The sequence below is a fragment of the Dasypus novemcinctus genome, chromosome 3 (genome assembly GCF_030445035.2).
Source record: "Dasypus novemcinctus isolate mDasNov1 chromosome 3, mDasNov1.1.hap2, whole genome shotgun sequence".
In the NCBI taxonomy this organism is placed as follows: Eukaryota; Metazoa; Chordata; class Mammalia; order Cingulata; family Dasypodidae; genus Dasypus; species Dasypus novemcinctus.
Window position 1 is genome coordinate 184,422,833 of NC_080675.1, and position 22,715 is coordinate 184,445,547.

Below are 22,715 nucleotides of genomic sequence, written 5' to 3' on the forward strand. Positions count from 1 at the left end.
TTATTTGTCTTTTCAAGTTATTTTTGAATTTTATTTCTTATTTTTAAAACTATTGTTATTTCATTTTCTTATTAATTGTATTTGGCTGTTTTATTGACTTCATTTTTTAAAAGGTTGTGGATCACAGAAGGGTTACATCTATGGTGGGGGAGGATCATTGGTGTGGGGGATACATGGGGGATACATGGGAGGAGGTTCACCTGGGCACACATATGAGGTGTATAAATGTGTTCAAATTTTCATGAAGTATAGTTCTTGTTTTCTAAACATTTGGGGGTTTCTAAATATCCATTTGTTGTTGCTTTCTAGCTTAAAGGCATTGTGATAAAAGAATATAATCTGTATGATGTTAGTCCTTTGGAATTTTCAGGAATTGTTTTATGGCCAATATATAATCAGTTTTTGTAAATGTGTGTCTGAAAGTAATTCTGTAGATATTATATATTGTCTATATATCCATAAAATAGACTAGTTAATGTGTTTTTCACAGGTTATCTATTATTTCTAATTTTTTTGTGTTCCTTTCTATCAGTTACTGAAAAAGGCTATTAAAATAGCCTATTGTGTAAGAGGATTTGTCTTCTTTTTCCATGTACCTCTCTAAATTTTTGCTGGATATACTTTGATACTTGTTTATTAACATCATGTGACTTTAGAATTGTTGTATCATCCTAGTGAATTGGTCTTTTTATCCTTTTATAAAAACATCTCTGGTAACCTTATGACTTTTAAAGCATTTTATTAAACAAATCTATTTTATTGATAAATAATCAAGCATGCAATTTATCCAAAGTTGTACAAATCAGTGGTATTTGGTAAATCATGTAATAATGCACATAGCTGTACATTCATCACTTCAGGCATTATTACAGCATTTTCATTATTTCAATAATTAAAAAACAAACAGAAGAACAAACAAAATTCTTCACCTCTTAATCTCGGTACGCTTCCCCGGCCATGCATAGTTGCTATTTCTGGCTTTTTTTGCACATTTATTTATTTTTAAGCAGTTTTATTAAGATATGTTCATAAACCATATGATCTATCCAAAGAATGTCATCAATGGCTTTTCATATAATCACCATGTTATGCATTCATCACCACAGAAGATTTTAGAACAATTTCTTTAAAAAGAAAAACTCCACACCCCTTAGCATACGTGGTGATTACATAACCACGAATCTAGTTTTATGTTTATAAACTGATTTATATTTACATTTTATATGAGTGGAATCATACAATATGTAGTACTTTGTGTCTGGTTTCTTTCACTTGACATCGTGGGTTTTCCTCTGATAGTGACCTCTTGTAGTATTAACATACATTAGTTTGGTTTCTAAGGAAAATGGTGCATTTCCATACTTTTACATTAAACCTAATTAAAACTTCTACATACATTAAACTTCAGTAGTCTATCTCAGTCCTCCTCTTATCTCCTTTAAGAATCCACCACCTACCACCAGGGCTTGAAGGTATTTTCCTACAATTTTTTCTAGAAGCTTTATGGTTCTTGCTTTTATATTTTGGTTTTTGATCCATTTTGAGTTAATTTTTGGATATCTTTTGGCTGTGGATATCCAGTTCTTTCAGCACCATTTGTTGAATGGACTGTTCTGCCTGAGCTCTGTGGGTTTGACAGACTTGTCAAAAATCACTTGATCATACATGTGAGGGTATGTATCTGAACCATGAATTTGGTTCCATTGGTCTATGTGTCTGTCTTTATGCCAGTTCCATGCTGTTTTTACTACTATAGCTAGGTAATATAATTTAAAGTCTGGAGATGAGGGTTAGCTCTTCCTTTTTAAGATATTTCTGGCTATTCAAGACCCCTTACCCTTTCAAATAAATTTTATAATCGTGTTTTCAATGACAAAAAAAAACGCTGGTAGAATTTTTATCAGGATTGCATCAAATCTATATCAGTTGGAGTGGAATTGACGTCTTTATTTTTTTTTAAGATTTTTTATTTTTTTTATTTATTTCTCTCCCCTTCCCCCCCACCTGTTGTCTGCTCTCTGTGTCCATTCGCTGTATGTTCTTCTGTGTCCACTTGGATTCTTGTCAGCGGCACCAGGAATCTGTATCTCTTTTTGTTCGTCATCTTGCTGCGTCAGCTCTCTGTGTGTGCGGTGACACTCCTGGGCAGGCTGTGCTTTTTTCACGCTGGGTGGCTCTCCTTACGGGGTGTGCTCCTTGCACGTAGGGCTCCCCTACAAAGGAGACACCCCTGCGTGGCATGGCACTCCTTGCATGCATCAGCACTGTGTGTGGGCCAGCTCATCACATGGGTCAGGAGGCTCTGGGTTTAAACCCTGGACCTCCCATGTGGTAGGTGGATACTCTATCTGTTGAACCAAATTTGCTTCCCAATACCATGCTGTTTTGACCACTGTAGCTTTGTAATATGTTTCACAGTCAGGCAGAGAAATTCCTCCCATATCACTCTACTTTTTTAGAGTGCTTTTGGCTATTTGGGTGTACTTTCCCTTCAAAATGAATTTGGTAAGTTGTCTTTGCTATTTCTGTAAAGTAGACTATTTTTGACTGGTATTGCATTGAATTTATACATCAGTTTGGGTAGGATCGACATCTTCACAGTGTTTGCTCTTCCAGTGCAGGAACACGAAATGTCTTCCCTCTGTTCAGGTCTGCACTGATTTCTTTAGTGTTGTTTTATAGTTTTCTGCATATAGGTCCTGTAATTTTTTTTTTTTTTTTTTTTTACTTTTCATGCATTTGCATTTTATTTTATTTTATTTTATTTTTTGCATATGTATGTGTGCCTTTTTTTTATTCATTTTTTAAAAAAATATTACATTAAAAAAATACGTGGGAAACGGACTTTGGCCCAGTGGTTAGGGCGTCCGTCTACCATATGGGAGGTCCGCGGTTCAAACCCCGGGCCTCCTTGACCCGTGTGGAGCTGGCCATGCACAGCTCTGATGCACGCAAGGAGTGCCGTGCCACGCAAGGGTGTCCCCCGCGTGGGAGAGCCCCATGCGCAAGGAGTGCGCCCGTGAAGAAAGCCGCCCAGCGTGAAAAGAAAGAGCAGCCTGCCCAGGAATGGCGCCGCCCACACTTCCCGTGCCGCTGACGACAACAGAAACGGACAAAGAAACAAGACACAGCAAATAGACACCAAGAACAGACAACCAGGGGAGGGGGGGGAATTAAATAAATAAATAAATCTTTAAAAAAAAAAAAAGACGAGGTCCCATTCAACCCCACCACCCCCACCCCCCACTCCCCCCACTGCAACACTCTCTCCCATCATCATGACATATCCATTGCACCTAGTAAGTACATCTCTGGGCATTGCTGCACCCCATAGTCAATGGTCCACATCATAGCCCACACTCTCCCACCACGTTCCATCCAGTGGGCCCCGGGGGGGTCTACAATGTCCCGTAGTTGTCCGTGAAGCACCACCCAGGACAACTCCAAGTCCCGAAAACGCCTCCCCATCTCATCTCTTCCTCCCATTCCCCGCACCCAGCAGCCACCATGGCCACCCTTCCCACACTAATGCCACATTTTCTCTGTGGACATTGGATTGGTTGTGTCCATTGCACATCTATGTCAAGTGGGGGCTTAGATTCCACATGGATACTGGATGCAATCCTCCTGCTTTCAGTTGTAGGCACTCTAGGCTCCATGGTGTGGTGGTTGACCTTCGTCAACTCCATGTTAACTGAGTAGGGTAAGTCCAATAAATCAGAGTGTAGGAGCTGAAGTCTGTTGAGGCTCAGGGCCTGGCTATCATATTGTCAGTCCAGAGATTCAAATCCCCTAAATATATCTTAAACCCCAGCACAACTACAATTCCAGTAAAGTAGCATGAAAGTCTTGTGAAGAGAGATCCTATCTGAGTCCAGTTCCATCACGCAGAAACACCAGCTCCAAAGAAGGGCCATCTGATATGGCAGTGAACCCCATCTGCCATGACCATAGAACCCGTGGGTCTCTTTATCCCTCAAAAGAACCAATACCTGGGGTTGTATCTACTTTATCTGTCTCTTAGACTCTGCTCAGTTGTGCATAAGGGCAATCCTTCTGACAACCTCCAGACTCTTTTTTTAGAGACTCGTAGCCATATAAACTCATTTCTCCTTTCCATTTCCCCCTTACATTAGGTCAAACAGCATTTTAAAGTCATATTATTATGGGTAGACAGGGATATTCTGCTGATCCACATTGAACCTTTAATTCAAGGTCATTTTCTAGTTGCATCTTCAGCTGGTATTTGGTAGTGATCCCTCGGTGCCAGGGAGGCAAATCCCCGGGTGTCATGTCCCACGCTGGGGGGAATGCACTGCATCTACATGCTGAGTTTGGCTGTGAGAGTGGCCACATTTGAGTAACATGAAGGCTGTCAGGAGGAAACTCCCAGGCACAATGCTGCTCTAGGCCTTGTTCTTATTGCAGGTGTATAGGCTCACAAGCATAGCCATTAGTATCAGGAGCCCACTGTTGGACCCTCTTTCCTTCCTGGTTCTTACCGTTGCACCTGGGGGATTGCCGCTTCTCCCCTAGGGTCCTGTAATTCTTTGGTTAAATTGGTTCCTAGGTGTTTGAGTCTTTTTGCTGCCATTGTAAATGGAATTTTTTCCCCTGATTTCCTCCTCAGATTGTTCAGTATTAGTGTACAGAAACATTACTGAGTTTTTGCATGTTGATCTTATAGCCTGCCACTTTGCTGAACTCATTTATTAGCTAAAGTAGCTTTGCGTAGACATTTCAGAGTTTTCTAAATATAGGATCCTATCATCAACAAATAGTTTTCATTCCTCTTTTCCAATTAGGATGTCTTTTTTTTTTTTTCTTATTGCTCTAGCTAAAACTTCTAGCACAATGTCGAATAACAGTGGTAGCAGTTAGAACACATCCTTACGTTCTAGTTATTAGGGGGAAAACTGTCAACCTTTCCCCATAGAGTATGATGTTGGCTGTGGTTCTCTCATACATGCCCTTTATCATATTGAGAGATTGTTTTTTATTACTATCTTTTGAAGTATTTTTATCAAGCAAGGATGCTGGATTTTGTGGAATGCCTTTTCCACATCAATAGAGATGATCATGTGGGGTTTTTTTCTTAAATTTGTTAATGTGTTGTAGTACATTAATTGATTTTCTTGTGTTGAACTACCCCTGCATACCAAGAATAAATTCCTCTTGGGCATGATGTATAAATCTTTTGATATGCTGTTGGATTCGATTTACAAGAATTTTGTTGCGAATTTTTGCATCTACGTTCATTAGAGAGATAGGTCTGTAATTTTCTTTTCTTGTAGTGTCTTTATCTCTTTGGTATTAGGGTAATGTTGGCATCATAAAATCTGTTGGGTAATTTTCCCTCCTCTTCAGTTTTTTGCAAGAGTTTAGGCAGGATTGGTGTTAATTCTTCTTGAAATGCTTGGTAAAATTCACCTGTGGAGCCATCTGATTCTAGACTTTTCTTTGCTGGAAGATTTTTGAAGACAGATTCAATCCCTTTAAATGTGATTGGTTTGTTAAGTTCTTGCATTTCTTGTAGCATCAGTTGTTTGTGCCTTTCTAGGAATTTGCCCATTTCATATAGGTTGTCTAGTTTGTTGGCATACAGTTTTTCATAATATCCTCTTATGATCCATTTTATTTCTTTGAGGTCAGTCATGCCCCTGTTATTTTTTATTTACTGGATTTGCATCTTCTCTCTTTCTTTTTTAATTTAGCTAAGGGTCTGTCAATTTTATGGATCTTCTCAAACAGCTTTTAGTTTTGTTGATTTTCTCTATTTTTTTTTAAGTCTCAATTTCTTTTATTTCTGCTCTAATCTTTATTATGTCTTTCCTGCTGTTTGCTTTGATCTTTGATTTTAGCTCTTTTTTCTTTTTTAATATAAGCATTTAGGGCTATGAATTTCCTCTCAGGACTGCAAGTTGTATTCTCGTTTTCATTCTCAATATATTCACTAATTTCATTACAATTTCTTCTTTGACCCACTGATTATTTAGGAATGTGTTGCTCAACCTCCGCTCATTTGTGAATTTACCTGTTTCCTGTCTATTATAATTTTTTAAAGATTTGTTTTTACCAGGTGTAATGGATGTATCACGATGATGGGAGAGAGTGTTGCTGTGGGGGGAGTGGGGGGCGGGGGCGGTGGGGTTGAATGGGACCTCATATATTTTTTTTAATGTAATTAAAAAATAATAATAATAAATAAATATTTAAAAAAAAAAAAGATTTGTTTTATTTATTTATTTCAGCCTCACACCCTACCACCCCATTGTTTGCTCTCACTGTCTGCTCTTTCATTCCATTCATTGTGTGCTCGTCTTCTTTTTAGGTGGCACCAGAACCAAACCTGGGACCTAACGTGGGAGGGAGTCACCCATTGGCTTGAGCCACCACTGCTACCCTCTTGTTGTGTCTCTCATTGTGTTTTCTCATATCTCTTTGTTGCGTCACCTAGTTTTGTCATCTCGTTGTATCATCTTATTGTGTCAGTGCGCTGTCGCCTACATTGTGACATGTGGTCTATCTTGGGGAAGGATCCATGGGCATTTGAGAAAAATGTATAACCTGGGTTTGGGTTCAGTGTTCTGTATATGCCTGTTAGGTCTAACTTTTTTATCATATTGTTCAAGTTCTCTCTTTCCTTGTTGATCTTCAGTCTATTTCTATCTAACGATGTGAGTGATGTGTTAAAGTCTCCAGTAATTATTGTAGAGATGTCTATTTCTACCTTCACTTTTGCCAGAGTTTTCCTCAAGTATTTAGGGGTACCTTGGTTAGGTGCATAGATATTTGTGACTATTATATCTTCCTGGTGGATTGTTCCTTTTATTAATATATAATATCCTGTATCTCTTATAACCTGTTTGCCTTTAAAGTCTGTTTTTTCCGATATTAGTATAGCTACCCCTGCTCTATTTCAGTTACTGTTTGTGTGGAATATCTTTTTCCAACCTTTCACTTTCAGCTGGTTTGTATCCCTGAATCTAATGTGAGTTTCTTGTAGGCAGCATATGGATGGCTTATGTTTTTAACCCATTCTGTCAGCCTTTAACTTTTGATTGGTGAATTTAATCCATTCACACTCAGCAATATTACTGTAAATGCCTTATTTATTTCTATCATGGTATTCTTTGGTTTTTTTCCTATGTCATATCTTATTTTTGTCCATCTCTTTACTCTTCTGGCTGTTCTTTCTGCTATTCTTTCTTCTGTTATCCCCTCCACCCTTCTCTCTCCTGTCTTTTTCTTTCAAGCTGTAAGACTTCCTTGAATATTTCCTCCAAAGGTGGATTCTTTTTTGCAAACTCTCTTAGTTTCTGTTTGTTTGTGAATATTTTATATTCACCTTCATATTTGAAGAACAGTTTTACTGGATAAAGAATTCTCAGTTGGCAATTTTTTCTTTCAGTATCCTAATTTTTACCATGCCCCTGTCTTCTCGCCTCCATGATCTCTGACGAGAAATTCACACTAAGTCTTACTGGGTATCCCTCATATGTGATGGTTTGCTTCTCCCTTGCTGCTCTCAGAATTTTCTCTTTATTTTTGACATTCTGAGTAGTATGTGTCTTGGAGTAAATCTGTTTGGATTTATTCTGATTGGGGTATGCTGCACTTCTTGGCCATGTAAGTTCTTTTGTGAGAGTTGGGAAGTTTCCAGCTATTAATTCCTTAAATACTCTTTCTGCCCCTTTTCCCTTCTCTTCTCCTTATGGAACTCCCATGACATGTGTGTTGTTGCATTTCATTTTATTCAGTTACCTGAGCCCCTGCTCATTTTTTTCCATTTTTTTCTCTTTCTGTTCTTTCCTCTCTTCAATTTCAGCTCTTTTGTCGTCTGCATCACTTGTTCTTTTCTTCTGTCATTTCAGGTCTGCTGTTGTATGCCTCTAATGTGTCTTTCATTCCCATGAGCTCTGTTACTTTTCTATTCAGGTTTTCAAATTCTTTGTGTTCACTCAGTGTCTGCTTGATGTTCTTTATCTCTTTATCCATTTCGTCCTTCAATTCATTGATTCAACTTAGGAGATTTGTATAAACCTTGTTGATTAGTTTTCTCAAATCCTATGTCTCCTCTGGGGCTTTGATATTTTCCTTTTCTTGGGTCATTTAAAAAATTTTCTTAGTATGGCTTATAATTTTTTGCTGATGTCTAGGCATCTGATTAGGATGGTAGTTTACTCAGATGCTCAATTTTTTCCCCACATAGTGGCAGGAGGCAGTGTGTTACTGCTGCTCTTTGATTCTTTGTTCAACCTGTTCTGGGTCTTTAGGATTATCCTTGTTAGTTGCTCAAATCTTGGCTCTGGACCCAGGAATGGGTGGCAGGCCCTCTTCCTAGGGCCTTGGGTAGGGAGAGTGTAAAGGCTGCAAAACCTCTTACTTTAAATTTCCTCACATGCACTTCCTTGGACTGCCAGCAGACAGCGCTCTCTGGCAGCTCGCAGCTCAGTGTCCAGTTGGGGCGTGTTTGCTGCACACAGACTGGATCAGGGTGATGGAGATCCTGCCTAGAGGCCAAGAGCCCGTAATTCAAACTTTCTCAGGAACAGTTCTCCAGCCTTTGTTGGCATCTCCCTCCCTTTTCCCCTGTAGGAAGTAATTCCACTCCCCTCTGTGTCCTCAACAACTAGTCCCGGTTAGAAGAGAGGGAGATGAGAGGTTCAGATCTCTTCGTCCACTTGCCATCTTCCAAGGCACACAAAGACATAGCCCCAGCCTGGAAGGGCTCACGGGACACGGCAAACCAAATGTGTGGGTCAGAAGCTGAGTCACCCTTAGGCTGCATCTCTCTCTCTCCCTTTCCTGGGAACGTGGAGCCCTGGGGCCCCCTTTGTCTGTAGCCACTGGTCCCCAAGGCTTGAGAATTCAAAAGTGTCTATAGGGTTAGGGAGGATGCCGGCACCTGCCACTTGTAACTCACAATTTTGCTATCATGATTCTTTTCTTTTAGACTCTCTCTTCTGTGCAGTGTGCAGCTGATTTTTTTTTCCACGCTGTTTCTTCCTGTTCTGTACCTGTTTTCCTGGAAGAGAAGAGTCCCGTGTCTTTCTCTAAAGCAATTTTATAAGTTGTTAATATAGCTGTCCTATAGTTAGTATTTGAATGCTATCCTTAAAAAATTTTTTTATTTAAGCAATTGTAATTTTACAGAAAAAATCATGCAAAAAGTATCATGTTCCCTACACCAACACCCCTACACAGTTTTCCCGATGATTAACATTTTGCATTTGTGCAGTAGCTTTGTTAAAATTGAAGAAACAATATTACTATAATTATACTATTAGCTGTAGCCCATAATTTTCAGAAGGGTTCACTCTTTGTTTTGTTCGGTTCTGTGTGTTTTGGTTTATTTTGGTTACAAATGGATAGCCTAAAATTTACCATTTAATTCTCTTTCAAATGTATAATTCAGTGTAATTATATCCACAGTGTTGTATTCTCATCACCACCATCTTATTATGAACTTTTCACATCACCCCAAACACAAGCTCTGTAACCAGTTAAGCATTATGGCCCCATTCCCAACCCCTGCCCAGCCCTGGTAACCTGCATTCTAATTTCTGGCTATTAATTTGCATATTCCAATTATTTCATATACATGAGCTCATGCAATATTTGTCCTGAATGCTGTCTTTTTATTTTCAACCTTTCTGTATCCTTGTTTTAGATATGTTAGCTATGGTTAGATGTTGTCTTTTTATCTAGTCTGACAACCTTATTTTAACTGAGTATATAATCCTTGCATTTACTAATTGCTGATGTATTTGAGTTTCTTTCTACCCTTCCTCTTTCCTGCTTTCACCTTCCTATTTTTATTTTTGCCTGTGTGCTGGATCCTGTAATCTGCACTATCTTTTAATACCCTTTTCTGTCCTTTGTTGGGTGCAGTGCATTATCTTCATATCTATACCTGCTTACAAATGTATTTTATTTTATGGTTTAAATATTCTTTATCCTTCATAATCTCTTGTCTGCTTGATCTGTTTCAGATACTGAGAGCTATGCGTGTTCGATCTGCTTGTTTTACAGGGCATTACTATTCGTATATTCAAATGCAAGGGTTTTTTATCAGCTTGGTGGATTGTTCATTTTATTCTTAGGTTGTCTCTGTTTTTATCCCTGTTAATGTATTTCATAAGAAAATCTGTTCTTTCTGATATTGTTAGGTATGACAGTTTGAATTTTGTGAACCCCAGGAAAAGATTATGTTCTAAAACTAGTCCATGCTTGTGGGTGTGGGTTCCTTTGATTGCGGGTGTGGGTTCCTTTGATTGCACTGGATTCAGTTAAGGGGCCTTTGATTAGATTACTTGATAAGACCGATTTAGCGCTTTTGATTGCACGGGTCAGTGAGACCGGAGCCAGCTTGGGTCTCCACCCTCTTGTTGAGTCTGTTATAAACAGACACAGAGACATGCAGAGAAAGAAGCCACTGTTTCTCACCCTGCCATGTGAGAAAGCACTCGAGGATCATTAGCAGTTGAAGCTTAAGCACAAAGCCCCCAAAAGGCTGGGCCCGTGGAGCAGCTCAGTGCTGAAGAGACCAGCCCTGTGCCTGACAGCTCACAGCTGAGCTCAGGAAGAAGGCAGAGCAGCCAGACGGAGAGGGGAGGCTGGAAGGAGACAAACCCTGTGCCTGGCTGTCCACAGCGAGCTCCGGGAGATAGTAGATTCTAGAAAGGAAGGCAGAGATCTCAGCAGAGATCAGTGGCCACCTTGCTTCACCACGTGGCAGCTCACTTTGGTGAGAAAGCACCTCTGATGGTGCCTTGATGTGGACATTTCATGGCCTCAGAACTGTAAGATTTTACCCTAAATAAAATCTCCTTTATAAAAGCCAACCCATTTCTGGTACCTTGCATCAGTAGCCCTGTGGCAGACTAAGACACCATGTCAACTTTATTTTGGTTTATATTTGCCTATATACCTGTTTCCATCTTCTACTTTTACTCCTTCTGTGTGGGTGTATCTCCTTCAAGGAACATATAGTTCATTTTTGTTGTTGCTGTTTAGATATGTCCCTTCCAAGTAGCAAATAGTTTTTATAAATTATTTTCAGCCTGGTAATTTTATTTTTCATTCATAAATTTAATATATTTCCATTTACGATGACTATTAATGTACTTAAATGTATTTTCTATCATATTATAAAGTATCTTCTTTTTATCATTTGTTTCTTTGCTTTTTTCCCTGTCTTAGCCTTCTATTAGATTGAGAAAATTTTTTATATTCCTTCTTCCCCTGGTATTTTTCAGTCCATATGTCTTATTTCTATTTGCTTATTAATTAGCCTTAACTTTTTTCAGCTTGCAGAAAATTCTAAGCAAAAGCAAAAATAGACAGAATAATACAATGAACTTAATGTATCTAAACCAACTTCAGTAATTACCAATTCATGGATAATCTTGTTTCATGTATACTTCCTCTACCACCTTTCCCTCTTCTTGAATTCAATTTGAAGCCATTCCCAGACATCATGTAATTTCATCTATAAATATTTCAGTACGTGTGTATATATATTTTACATATTTACACAATGCTGTAATACACCTAACACAAAACAGGAATCTCCTCATATCAACTATTTAGAAGATATCCACATTTCTGATTGTCCCATATTTATCATAACTTTCCTTTTTATGCTTTGTTTGAATTAAAATCCCAATTATGTGCACACATTGCAATTGGATATTATCTTTTAAGACTGTTGTTACTTAGGCATTTGTTTTATATAAGCAAGAGTTTTAGATGACAGTTGAGCTAGTTTAAAATTCTAGATGGAGGTAATTTTACTTCACCTTGATGACATTACTCCATCATCTTCTGGTCTGTTGCTACTACTGAAAATTTGCTGTTGGTTCCGTTGCAGGCAATCCATTGTTTCTCTCTGAGAGCTCTTAACATTTTCTCAGTCTCTTTGATGATATTCTGACGATATTCAGTTTCACTGTCACATCTAAAGGTGTCACTTTCTCTTTATCTGTCCTTCTTGGCTGTCAGGTAGACTTTGTCTTCTTCACCCTTGGAGAATTATAAGTTAACCTCTTTAAATACTGCTGCTGACCCTCCATCTTGTCTCTTCTTTCACTCCCATTTTGTTGGCGCATTGTGATCTGTGTGTCATGTCTTTTGATTTTGCGTTCATAGTTTTCACCTGCACTGGTCCCTGTGTTCATGTGCCCTCAAGCTCCAGTGGAAACTTGTCCATGAACCCTGTTAGCATGCTCTCCTTTGGCACTGAAGCCAGGGGAGGCCGCGTAGCGCTCCCAGGTAGGAGAGCCGGTTCCCTTCCTAGAGGCTAATGGTGTCGCTGGGGTGAGTGGGTCAGCTTTGTGCGTCTTCAGTGCTTACTTGGGACACTCTGGAGAAGGTTAAAAGGAGTGAATCTATACATCCTGAGTGAAAAATTGCAAAGACATAGTGAAAAAGCAAATACACATAATGCATAGAAGACTTCATATTTAGAACTTTTATTCTAGGTTCATATGTAATGATCAGAAATATATTTTTGAGAGGCTTGGAAGAGCAGACATCAGTGGTTACCTCTGGAGAGGGAAGTGGGTTTTGAACTTTATGTTTGAATTTTCATGCACTGTATGGTATTAGAACTATTTTAAAATGGAAAGACAGAATTTAGAGCAACATTGGGGAAAATAGAAAAAGGTCAAATTCAATAGAATGAAACCCATTCTATTCAGATACAAAACCATAAACCTTCAGGAAGAGAGTCCTGCTATTCTCAGGACAATGAGACTGGACAGCCACAGGCTTAGATGAGAGACACGAGCGGGGCCGCAGCCTGGGCCTGGCTCCTGATGCAGTGGTGGTTTAAACTCACACACACCGAGAGTTCCACCAAGGAGAGGGCACAGTGAGTGAAGAAGCAGCATGTTCTTGTAATATTTCGTATCCTCGTCAGTTGTTGGACCACTTTTACAATGCTTGGCTCTCTTAAATAAGGGTGTATAAATATTAAAGTTTATTAAATCTATATGTTGGTCACATGGGTGTTGTTATTCTCGGCTTTTTACAGTGTTTGGAATACCATCAGCCCATGCACTCCAGGATGTTTTATAGCTGCCTTAGAATGTGGTCGTTCATATCACGGTTTTTTGTCCATTTTCTGGGTTGTCAGTCTAAGCAGGTGACGTTCCAAATAGAGGAAGATCAGTTTCTCCATTAGGTACATAGAGACGTATTTGCTCCTTTCCTAGACTGCCAAAAAGTATGAAGAATACAGAAAAGATTTAGAAGAGGGTTGCAAAATTATACAAATTTGGATTTTGGGGGACTGAGAAAAACATTTTTGCGCCAGGTTAACAGTGATTTTCACTTATATGAAGTTCCAGTCTTAGCGATGATAATTTGAGGGCTGAGGGGGCGGTCTGGAAATCAGAGGAGCTCGCCCTCATATGTGTCGAACACATACTGTGTGCCATGAACTGTGCCAAGGCCTTCTCACCTGTTACTTCATTTCAGTCTTCAGCCAGTTTATACAGTAGGCCTCATGAGGAATTCAGTGCTCTCAGCAAGAGCCAATTTGCCCAGTATCTCCAACTAATGCTGCTAGAAGAAAATGTAAAGCATAGCATGAATAATTTACATTATAATGGGGAGCATTTAATAACGGTGAAAATTCTTAAACTTTGCAGTTGCTCACCTAGGAAATTTCAACAACTTTTCATTCTCTGAAGGTTTAGGCTTATTTTTTGTGATGGTTCAATGGTCCTGCCCAGAGGTAGAGGAGCTAGACTATAGGAGCCCTCACCGTTTCTTCTAAGACTCAAAATCCTGTAACTCAGTGTGTTCAAGATCTGACTTGTGTTTTTCTTTATTTCCTTTTCTCAAGGTGGATGATATAAATGCAGCCATGATGGATTTGAAAAAAAAGAAGATTCGTGTTCTAAGCGAAGAGGTCAGAATAGGGGCACATGGGAAACCAGTCATCTTCCTCCACCCTAAGGACTGCGGTGGGGTCCTCGTGGAGATGGAGCAAGCCTGACTTCCGTTCAGCAGCAGCTGAATTCACTGAGCTGAAGAATCCTCTCAAAGTACCATCAACACTTACTATGGCATTGAGTCTTGGGCTGCTGCCATCACTTCAGAGTTCAAAGTTAAGAAGTGAATGACAGAAGAGATTAAAATATTAATGAATAATAAGTGTATGTATGTATGTGTCTAACACACACAAACATTTGTTGATTACTATGGATTTTTCCTCTGATTTGGAGAAACCTTGATTACTAAATACTTAGCATTATTTTAAAAATTACATTCATAGAAATAAATTATTCCTGTTCTGAAATGTGGTGATTGAATACAATATGTCTCCTGTGTGAAAGGAGGTGTGTGTGTGTGTGTGTGTGTGTGTCCGCATGTGATGGGATAGGTACACAAATTATATAAGGACAGCCAACAATAAAATATTTGGGGCAAAGCTGTTTTTCAGGTTGCTTGGGCCAAGTTTTCTAGACCAAACTGTTTAATGTTAAGGAGTTTGACCTCAAAAGGTTTGCTCTTCTAGAAAACTGATTTTTATAACATGTACTTTAGGGACAGGGCGTTTGGGGGCTACTGCTGGATGTATGAATAGAACGTGCTGTGGAACACTTGCTGCATGTTCTAACAGGCACATAAATACACAAATTATTATTATTTTAAAATAATATATAATTTTAATAAGTAGACAGGGAGAAGGCAGTCATTTTATAGAGTTATTTATCACTTAGGTGCCCAACATCACAGCAAATCCTAGGGGAGGATTCAAACTGAAGCCAACTGCTGAGAAGCTGATAGTCTAGTTGGAAAAAGTGCAGTGTGACGTAAATGTAAATACTTACAAAACAGTACATGAGTGAGTGAAAAAGAAGGAGGCATGTCGGGTTTTTGGTCAGACTCTAGAATAGACTAGAATGGAATAGGAGCAGAACGGATAGAGTCAGATGATGGTCACACAGGGCTGGGTGCCTGGGATGCATAGTACATGAGGAGTTGTTTGCTGGGTAAATCTGTGGGCATCTTAAATGTGTGGATGATTGGGTGTTGAGGAGACAGGAGTCGGTTTCTAGACATGGAGTTTGTTTTTGTGGAAGACGAGTATAACATCCTGTTATCCTTGTCATTTAGAAGTTAAAGGCAAAAAGTGTACTGCTGATGTGATTCTCAGTGTGTATAGAGGTAATGTGTAGGACAGTTGTATCATGAAGAAAAGTCTCATGGTTAGATGGCTGCTTCCACCTGACCACTTGAAGTGGTAAAATGTTGATAATAGTGGACGCTGAGTAACGACTAAAAAAATTATGCAAAGAGAGCTACTCAAAATCATAGATGAATAAAAACAGAACACTCAAGAATGTTTAACTCACAGGAAGACAGGAAAGTGGAAACAGGAAAAACAACAAAAGTGATAGACATACACCTTGACATATCCTTATCTATTACAATTAAATGTGAGCTTTTGGAAGGATGCTATCTACAGGAAACGCACTTCAAGTATAATGATATTCTTGCCAGTACTGAAAGGAGAAATAGACAGAGTGACAGTAACTGGAGACTTAACACTTATATCAGTGATGGACGGACCCACTAGACCAGAAGTCAACAGACCAGTGCAGAGGACACAGTCTTTTTAAACGCGTGGGCTCTTCAGCAGCTACAGCACATCATGGGTCACAGAGCATGTTTGAAATGGAATCAAATTAGAAATCCATTCCAGAAAGATAGAGGAAAATCTCCAAATACTCAGGAAGTATACAACACTCTTCTAAATAATCCATGATGAAAGAGAAAGTTGCAATGGAAATAAAATATATTGAGCAGGATGAAAATAAAAATAATTTTTCATAAAATTCACCAATTTAGAAATTAATATATAATTTTTATAAATTTCTGCTTTCATAAGAATAAAATTTAGCAACAACACATGCAGAAGAGTGTGTAATCGGTATAATTTGGCACATAGCACCCATCCCCCATCCCCTACACTAGGTTTCTGTTTTCTTATTGCCCACGCAGGTAAGCCCAGATAAAGGCCCAGTGTTGGGCCTAAATTTCCCCTCCTTTGCCAGCCCTGGGTTCCCAGGCCTGTAATCCTGTCTAGACAATGGACATGGAGAAAGGTTTCCCGGAGTGTTCTGTAAATGTCCTTTCCCACGCGGGAGCAGATGTGAACACAGAGACAGTAGTAAGGCGGGCACTGGTGGAAGAGCAGAGAGGAGAAGCCCCGTGTTTTCAATGGCATTTTGAACTACTGGAGTATTTACTTCTGAAATTGCCTTTTGTCTGAACTGCCTCTTCTATCAGCTAATGGATTTCCTTATTACTTAAGCCAGTTTGCATCGGATTTTCTGTGATTTGAAGCTGAAAGCATCCTAACAAAGTAAAATCGACCTGACAGATGAAACAACCTCCCACAACTACATAAACCAATTCTTGTTAGTATAAAGTATAGGAAAAAAACAATGTTCACAGCTGCCTTCAAGAATGATTCAATAGCGCACCCATGAGGAGAAACACTACTGAAGTCGTGGATTTGTTAAGATAGGTTTGTTTTTTATTTTTTATTTTTTTAATGTTTTTATTTATGTATTTTTTTGTTTTTGTTTTTTATTTCCCTCCCCTTCCCTCCCCAATCCCCCCGTTGTCTGCTCTCTGTGTCCATTTGCTGCATGCATGTTCTTCTTTGTCCACTTCTGTTGTCAGCAGCACAGGAATCTGTGTTTCTTTTTGTTGTGTCATCTTGTGTGTCATCTCTCCATGTGTACAGCGCCATTCTTGCACATGGGTGGCTCTCCTTATGGGGCGCACTCCTTGCACTTGGGGCTCCCCTATGCAGGGGACACCCCTGCGTGGCAGGGCACTCCTTGCGCTCATCAGCACTGTGTGTGGGCCAGCTCCACATGGGTCAAGGAGGCCCAGGATTTGAACCATGGACCTCCCATGTGGTAGACGGATGCCCTATCCACTGGGCCAAGTCCTCTTCCCAAGACAGGTTTTTAACGTCTGATATTTTATTTTTTAAATTTTATTTTAAAGCTCATTAATGGGCTTCCTGTGTACAAGGTCCCAGGTTCAATCCCCGGTACTGCCTAAAAAAAATAAACACTCAATAAAATGTAAGATTGTGTCTTCTCGGTTTTAAGTGTCCTTACAGCAAGCAGAGGACCTTGACCATTTCTTGGCGTGTCTGAGCTTCTATTACAGTAGCAGTCCATGTCTTTGCTGTTGAAAATGAAGATGATGACATCTCAGTGTGTTTTCAGTTGCTCAATTCAGACCAAATAAGGTGCCCCAGAAACAGCAAGTATTTGTAAGCTGTTCCCCTTGACGCTTGGCAGCTCTCATATGCTTCACTCTCTAGTGGGAATTCTAAGGGCATCAGGTTTTTGTAACAGATTTTTCAAGAGAGTCAAAATATCCTGTTCCAGATTACAAAAACAATTTTCATGTCTTTCTTGCCTTTCTGTTTTGAGACTTTAGAGAAAGCTAGCTGGATTAAAGATTAGTAACTCCCACGTACAAGAAATAATAAACGAAATCCTGTAAGTGGCCAGGGCTAGCGGCCTGTGAGGAAGCACGGTGAGCTCTGCCTTAGGTCTTGGGTTCACCTGGTCAGTAAAACCAGACACGTTGGTTTTGCCAACTCTGGACTCTCTAATATTCTAGTTTTAAATTTTGCAAAGTTTAGGTCACCAAAATCTAAAGGTGTGGTGAAGTAGGAGAGGCATTTCAAAGACATGGTAAAATGGTTCTTTGAAGAAAGATACTGACTTGAATTTCAAAGCCCGCTTCAGGTTTCCCGAAAGTCTACAGAAGGCGAACTCTCGAACCTGCGCTCTTCAGGGAGGGTCCCCAGAGGGTCTTCAAAGACTTCTCGTTTATGGTCGTAATGTACATGACAATGTCACACACGTGAGAATGAATGCACTGCTGGGGAGGTGTGCCCCGCGGTCTTCACTGAGAGGGGGCGTGGTTACGGAGACCTGTCCAGACGTGCTCCCCGGCCCTGGAGGGGGCGAGTGGAGCAGGAGGGTTTGGAGGTGGCCTCCCGAGCGCGGGAGGCCAGGCAGCTCCGTGCCCCTGCGCAGGGCAGCAGAGTAGAGGGCTTTTCTGACTGGACTGAGGAGAAAACCGCCCTCGAATCTGCTCCGTCTTGCAATAGCTCACCTGAGAGCCTCCTCCACAGTTTCTGCCTCCACAGAAGAAATAACTGTGTCACAGGGGAGCTACATACTTGTTTGGAAGCAGAATCTGGACGTGCTTGTCTCTAAGACATGGTCTGAGTCCTCGGCGCCTTGCCCCATTTACTCTGACTGAGGGCCAAGAAGTGCCAGCTGCAAGCTGGAGACGAGGAGCCGGGCTGCGTTCCGCCAGGTGACAAAACCCACGAGAGGCGGCTGTTGTCCGCCGGCTTTTTCAAGGAATGAAACGAGGTTGATTTCAGATGTCTCCTGTCGAGGTGATGAGCATGGAGATTGAGGCCGAGAGCAGGAAACAGGCATGTGAATCTAATTCACTAAGTAAAAATGTAGTTGTGGGGACCAAGGCTGTGGTTGCCCCTCGTCACAGAGACCTAGAGGTCAGACCGCGATGCCAGCAGCTTTGTGTACTCCTGTCCTCGAGGATAAAATCCGCTCCCTTTGTCACAGCTTCATGCTCAAACACGTCAGTGCTGGCATTCCGGTCTCCTGGATGGGTTTTTCATCCTACGTAGACGAGCCCGGCTTGTGTCGCTGTCTCTCTGAGTTTGGTTCGTGTGAGTCTGCCTCTGAAGGTAGGCTCACCCGAGTCGGTCTTTGGAGCTGTCAGGTGGGAGGCACCGTCACCGCCACGCCTCGAGGCCTGCAGAGCTGCCTTCTTAGGCTTCATTGTTGCGAGGCAGCTGGAGGTGAACTTCAGCAGAAGAGACTGTAAAATGAAGGCCAGCATTTCGTTTGTTTTTGGCACTGGAATGAACATATACAACATTGCCTGCTTTAAGGGCATGAATATATGAATATATGTGAGTATACATGTAAGTATATTACAAAGATTCATATAAGGCAACAGAACTAAATTGATGTAAAAAGACACAGGGAGGGGCTACATAATTGCCCATTGCCCTTCCCCTCCGGCCTGTGTGGGGGGGAAGGCCTGGGGGGGGGAAGGCCCGCAGCCCCGACCTTGAGCTCCAGACCGAGGCTGGGGGCAGGGCTGCTCTGGGAACTGCAGGCACGAGCTCGCCCTGCAGCACTGCTGCAGCTGTTCTGGGCACTGTCCCCTGCCCCCTGTAGTGCCTTTAGAAGCCCCCACCCCGAGGGCCGTGCCGCACCTCGGGCCAGCCACCACCAGGTCCTGTGAGCGCTAGCGGCCTCCCGTGTGGTTTCTGGAGTATGGGAGCGTCTGGTCCGCCTTCCTGGGCTTGGCCTGCTGCCTTACGAGAGTCGGCAGGCTGTTCCCGAGGCTCCTCGCGGGGGCAGCACCGCAGGGAGCGTGCCCGTTGCAGGGAATTCCGCAGGGCAATTGCGAATCCCACAGGGGAGTCCCGGGGTGGCCTCGCTCCTCTATGTGGTGTGAGCTGGCTCATCTCAGATGACTGGAGCTCTGTTAGAGACTTGGGGGACGCCCCTATACACCCCAAGGACAAGTTCAGCTGGAAAAGAACATGGAAAAATCCTATATAAAGAAAAAGGGGCGACACGCCCTGCCCCTGCCGCTGTGTGGCCCCTCCCTGCAGCTTTGTGAGAAAGCCGGATAAACAGCCACTGCAGTGGAAGAGCGGCACTTAGAGGAGGAATTGAGATTGGAAGCGGATCTTTGTTTCGTACAGGGAGACCAAAAAAATTCCTTACCTGGAAACGTGGAGGAAGCTCAGGATGAGACGCGACCTCGGCCTGCCGGGCGCTGAGCCTGGGAAGAGACCGCGCCGGGCCCAGGCGCAGGTGCAGAGCGCGAAGCTGCGGCCCCAGAGGCGGTGCTCCTGCCACTAGACTCTGCCGACAGCGACAGGGACCTCCTAATCCGGGCGAGGGGCACGTTGGGCCGGTGGTCACCCCAAAGTGAAACGCCCAACCCAAGCATCGGGCCGGGCCGAATCCCCCTGTGCTGCCCCCGCCGAGGACACGCCTCCCCCAGCCCGGCCCCACACCGGCTGAGCTGACGGAGCTGGCAGGAAAGTGAGGAGACCCTAAGTGCGGGCCGCTGCGGGGTCTCCTGAGCGGGAGACGAGGCGCTGGAGCTCGGATCACCGCCCACCTGCCTCCGGCGGCGAGCGCGTGCTGCTGCTGCTGCACGCAGGAAAGCGGTCTGGGATCAGCGGGACACGGCTGCTCACGGAATGCGTGGCCTGAAGCTGGTGATGCACCTGCTCCCGGGGTGAAAGGGTCTGCCCTGTTTGGACTGCAGAACGCCGTCCAGGAAAGGGGCATGAGAACGGCCGTAGGTGAGGACGCTCCTCGGGGACCTGGCTCAGAACCTGTCACTGCCGGGATGAGAGAGCAAGCTGGGCAAACCGCCCCCACGAGGTACTACCCGACTTGAATTCCTCAGCAAGGGTGGGGCTCGCGCTACCGATGGTGGCTCAGGCTGCTGCAGACTCGGGGGTAGAGGCAGGGGGAGAGGGAGCCGCCGAGGAGCACTGATGGGAGATGGCGAAGGCCGCGACGGCAACCCCAAAGCAGATGTGGAACGACTTGACTGCGGCTGGCCTTGGAGAGAAAAGATTAATAACCAGGCAAATAAAACCCTGCTAATGTTGTGCAGACCGTCCCAACCCGACCAGCGGCACCGCCCCCTCCCTCTCGGCACACGTGCCTTCAAAGCGGCGTCCCGCTCCAAACGCTTCAGTGTTCCAAGATTACGATCTGAAAACGCAGAAGAGCGCCTGCTGTGAGGTGGACCCCTGGGGACGTCGTGCAGGTGCCTGGGCCTGGAGGCCCGTGTCGAGCTCGCTCGTCGTGGGTCTCTTACTAACACACAGCCTTGGCTTTGATCGGCACTGGTGCCGAATGCTCAACGGCCCCCAGCGATCTGATAAATTCAGGGCCCCTGGTGGCTCTTGACCGTTACAGGGAAGCCACCGTTAGAGTAAGGAGAGTGAGGCTTGTGTTGGGTGTCGGCGGCTCACCTCCCCACCTTACCATGTACAAATCTCTCCCACGAAGGAATATATTTTGGGGGTTCACATCCTATTGGGCCTCACACTGCCAACAACTGCCGGTGAGTTTCACTTGCGCATCAGAGTGTTCAGAGCTGTGCAAACACAACGTGTTAAACACCCCCTCTGACTCTTCAGGTTCCACGAAGAATGGTGGCTGTTCAGCAGAACTGTTTGCCGGGTGGACACAATGAAATCAGTCAAACTATGTCAGGATTGGCAAATGTTGTAATGACACGGCCCTGCCGTAGCCCTTTTAATTCCCCAGTGTGGCCAGAGGGGACACCTGATAGTTTGGGGAGGATGGCTGTTGATTACAAGGAATCAGGGACAGTCACAGCCCCGCTGTTTGCTGCTGTCCCCAGTATAGCACATCTGCTTGACCAAATTAGTCTGAACTTAGGAACATAACGTTTTATTTAGACTTAGCTAATGCTTTCTTTTCTATTGCCTTTGATAAAGTGTCCAGACCAACTTGCTTTCACTTGGGAAGGCCGGCAGTGGACATTCCAGGTGCTGCCACAAGGCTCTCCACGTAGTCCCACCTTATGTCACGGCTTGTGGCAACAGATCTGGGAAAATGGAATAAGCCAAGCGCTGTGGCCATGTTTCGTTGCGTTGACGAGGTCATGTTAACATCTACTGATCCCTTGCGCTTACGGAAGCCTCGGAATCTTTGGTGACCCATCTTCACGTGGCAGGAGGGGCTGTAAACCGTTCCCAGCTCCAAGGACCTGGGTTGTCTGTCAAATTCTTGGGGGTCGTCTGGTCGGGTGAGACAAAACAAATACCTCCTGCTGTGATAGATAAAAGACGAGCTTTTCTAACATCCATTAACGCTGCACTTTCAAGAATTTTTAGGCCTGTGGGATACTGGCGTGCCTTTATACCCGCTTAGCCCAATTAGCTAGCCCGTTACACACTTTAATAAGAAAGGGGGCCGTCGGGGATTGGGGGGCCAGCCAGCAAAAGCTTTCGAGGCAATGAAACGAGCTGCGAAGGCTGTTGGGTCAGCTGACAGTCAGGGCACCCTAGCCGAGCGATGCGTCTCATAGGGGCCTGGCAAGCTTCAAGCTCGGCCCGCTGTGTGGAGCTGAGCTTCCTAGCAGCCAGAACCACCCAGGAGCGCGTCAGCCTCAACAGCCACAGGTCGGGGACAGCGTGAGCCAGCGTCTCCTGGTGGCGAGACTGGAGAGGGAACTTTCCTTGGGCTCCCATTAAAAAAGACACTCAGAGCTTCTAGAGGGTGTCCAGGTGGCACGTCTAGCCCGTCAGGAGCACATTTCCAGCAGCTCCGTCCTGTCATGGCTCTCCGTCTGGCCGATGGCGTAATGCCAGGATGCCCCCAGGACAAGCAGCCACAGGGGTACCGGGAGCCTTGGCCCCCCGGGGAGGAGCGGGCAGAGGGCAGAGCCCGGGCAGCCTGGCGGGGGGCAGCGTCATGGGAAGCCGGGCATAGGGGCGGAAGGAGAGAGAAAGAGGCGCTGCGGGACGGGGCGGCCGGGAAGCCCGCAGAGGGGCGATGCGGGAACAGCCATGCGGCTCGCGGGCAGGGAACGGCCTGGGAGTCAGTCCT

The 22,715-nt window shown here is 43.5% G+C and overlaps 1 protein-coding gene across 1 annotated transcript in view; it reads left to right on the forward strand.

The window, feature by feature from the left end:
- Positions 1-14,311, forward strand: part of MCEE (methylmalonyl-CoA epimerase) — a 40,302-nt gene extending 25,991 nt beyond the window's left edge. Inside the window, exon 3 of the mRNA XM_004482622.3 lies at positions 13,856-14,311. Within this exon, the coding sequence (XP_004482679.1) occupies positions 13,856-14,008 (153 nt within the window). The 3' untranslated portion in view covers positions 14,009-14,311. The remainder of the gene's footprint in view (positions 1-13,855) is intronic.
- The last annotated feature ends 8,404 nt before the right edge of the window (positions 14,312-22,715 follow it).